This window comes from Corylus avellana, chromosome 2 (assembly GCF_965113065.1).
Source record: "Corylus avellana chromosome 2, dhCorAvel1.hap1.2, whole genome shotgun sequence".
NCBI classification, from domain to species: Eukaryota; Viridiplantae; Streptophyta; class Magnoliopsida; order Fagales; family Betulaceae; genus Corylus; species Corylus avellana.
The window spans coordinates 23,555,207-23,558,132 of record NC_142491.1 but is presented as its reverse complement, the minus strand read 5'-3'; the positions used below and the strand labels follow the sequence as shown (position 1 = coordinate 23,558,132).

The window sequence follows — 2,926 nt, the reverse complement described above, 5'->3', positions numbered from 1 at the left end:
CGGCTGAAGTTGTAATGACCCAGGGAAAAGCGCTAGCCATATCTGCGCTATCACCTTAAAAGGACTAGTCAATTTGGAGCTTCTCTAGAATTCATTATAAAGCCCAATTTCACCTTGTAACTAAGCAATGTGGAACTTAGCACTCATGACTATCTCTATAAACCATCAACTCTATGTGGGCTTCTTCTCATCTTCCCAATATGGGGCGGGGGTGTTACTGAAGTTCTGATTCCTGGGACCATAGTTTGAAAAAGATCAACGATTCTGTCTAGGATGAGAGAAGGGCTGCCGTTGGGCCGTGTTGGCAGTTGGAATATATATATCAATCTCTGTTTGATGTTGGTCAAGTCTGATCTCATGAGAAAGAAGATAGCCATATAAGTCATTGAGTTTAACTGAATCAAAACGTGTGGTTATTGAGGTGACTAGAGAGTCATAGTCAGCACCAAAACCAGCCAGAATATATGACACCAATTCGGAATCTTGAATTGGTTGATTTGTGGCAGCCAACGCATGAGCAAGATTCTGGGCTTTGCGAAAATATTCAGCAATTTTCTGGGATCCTTTCTTTAAGTTGGTAAGTTGTGACCGGGTTTGCACGATGCACGCTTGAGAGTGAGCCGAGAGTAGAGTCTCAAGTGTGAGCCAAACCTCTCGGGAGGAGGACAAGTTGAGAACATGCGATAGTATTTCCTCTTCTAAGGTGGAAACAATTACGCTGAGGACCTGTTTATCCTTGTAAGTTCTTGTTGGCGTAATTCGGTAAGCAAAATGGTGACCAAAAGTGCCAAGATTCATCATCCATTCAATTACCGTTCGGACGAGAAGAAGTGCCGTTCGGATGCTCGAAGAATTCTATTTTCCTCGAGAGCCGCGTCTGCAATCTCGTTTGCAATCCCGTCCGGACGAGCTCGATAAATAGGAATTCCCAAGAGTCTCGTCTGCAGTCTCGTCTGAATCCTGTCCGGACAACTTTTACTAAAAATGTCATATCTTGAGTTTCAAGCCTCTGATTGGAGCAATCTTTGCTGTGTTGGAAAGCTAACTCAAGGATCTACAAAGTGATATTTCACAAGGTTTAGCTAATTCCAATGTTTACTAGGTCAAAACGGGTGATAAAGAGAAGACTACGAAGCTGGGCGGAATGGCTCGTGTGCAATCTCGTCCGGACGAGATTGCAGACGGCCATGTGTTAAAAACACTTTCTGGCTGTGTTTTGTTGTCCCGTCCGGACGGCACATGTTCCTGTCCGGACTCCGCGTACCTGTAATAGTTTTAAATGAATATAAACTCTTTCCTAGGTCTAGGGATGATGGGGCTATTATAAATACACCTCTATAGGAAGAGAGAGGCACGAATTTCTGCATCTAGAATTCGCTTTTGTGTGCTAAGAGGGTAGAGTCTGTTCTCTCTCTTAGAGTGATCGTTTATATTTACTTGTTGATTGTTGAAGCGAAGTCAATCGGAGTTCCGGTGAAGGGAGATCACGTAGAAGGATTGTGCCAGTTGTCTCTGGAAAGGGCTACTGCGATAGAAGGCAAGTGGGTCGCTTGTCTTATACAAGATTGTGTCAATTGCAAAGGTTTTGTAAGTGTGAACGTCTTGTAATCCTTTATTCTTTTACTGAGTTAGTTGATTTCCTGGGTTTGGCTGCCCCGGAGAGGTTTTACAATTAGAGAGTTCTCTAATTGGTTTCCTTTTCATAACCAAAATATCTGTGTTGTTTATTGTTTATTGTTACATATATTTTTGGTTGTTTATTAATTGTTAGGCCAGATCTATTTCCGCATAAATTGTGTGAAACACCTATACATTCAAAATAGGTGTCGTTTGGTGTCGTAATTAGGTTTTTTCAATTGGTATCAGAGCAGGTTCACTCTGTTTGGATTAATTTCCTGAGTGAGATCCTAGACTCCTCATAATATGTCTCACACAGTTGCACCTAACTCACTTCCCGTCTTTGACAGATCCAATTATACGTTTTGAAAAATTCGTATGAAAGCATATCTCAAATCTGTTGATGTTTGGCATATTGTTGAATCTGGATGGACTAATCCTGATAAGGCAATTGCCGAATTTTCAAAGGATGAAAAGAGTGCTTTGTCTGCGAATGACAAAGCGTTAAATGCCATCTTCACATCTATCTCCATCGAAGAATTCTCAAGAATTTCTCGATGTGTAATAGCTAAAGAAGCATGGGAAACATTGGAAATTACTCATGAAGGAACTAAAATTGTGAGAGCTTCAAAAATTCAGATGTTAGTTTCTCAATTTGAAGAGATTAGGATGGAAGAGGAAGAGACATTTGATGATTTTTATTCTAAGCTTAGCACTATTAGAAATTCTACCATTAATCTTGGAAAGAAAATGAGTGATGCTAAGATAATAAAGAAAATCTTAAGATCTCTACCTGCGAGGTTTATACCTCAGATTACTGCTATACAACAGAGCAAAGATCTAGAGTCAATGAGAGTAGAGGAACTTGTTGGTTCTCTTCAGACATTTGAACTCATGTTACCTAAGCCCAAAAGCTCAAAAAATCTTGCTCTTAAGATCAAGGCTGCTAAAGGTAAATCTGTAGTTCATTTTGATGAGGATTCTGGAGACGATGAAGAAATAGCAATTATTGCTAGGAAGTTTAGAAAATTTTTCAAAAAGAATGGAAATTTTAGAAGTAGGGAATCAAAATATTTTGTGAATCCTAGTAATGAGGTTAGAGATAATTATGAAGGCAAAAATGATGAAAATCATAAAGATAAATTATCTCGTGGTCGTAAGTGTCATGAATATGGTAGTATTGGTCATATTCGTGCTAATTGTGGAAATTTGATAAATTCAAAAGGCAAGGCCTTTAATGTGACTCAAAGTGATGAGTCAGACAATGAGGAAAAAGCTAAAAATTGTGCTAATTATGTAGCATTTGGGA

At 39.3% G+C, this 2,926-nt stretch overlaps 1 protein-coding gene across 1 annotated transcript; it reads right to left on the bottom strand.

Moving 5' to 3' along the window:
- Nucleotides 1-255: 255 nt before the first annotated feature.
- LOC148587524 (uncharacterized) lies at nucleotides 256-798 on the bottom strand. Its single transcript, XM_088512660.1, has one exon. The coding sequence runs from the start codon at nucleotides 796-798 to the stop codon at nucleotides 256-258; it is 543 nt and encodes a 180-aa protein (XP_088368786.1).
- Nucleotides 799-2,926: the final 2,128 nt, after the last annotated feature.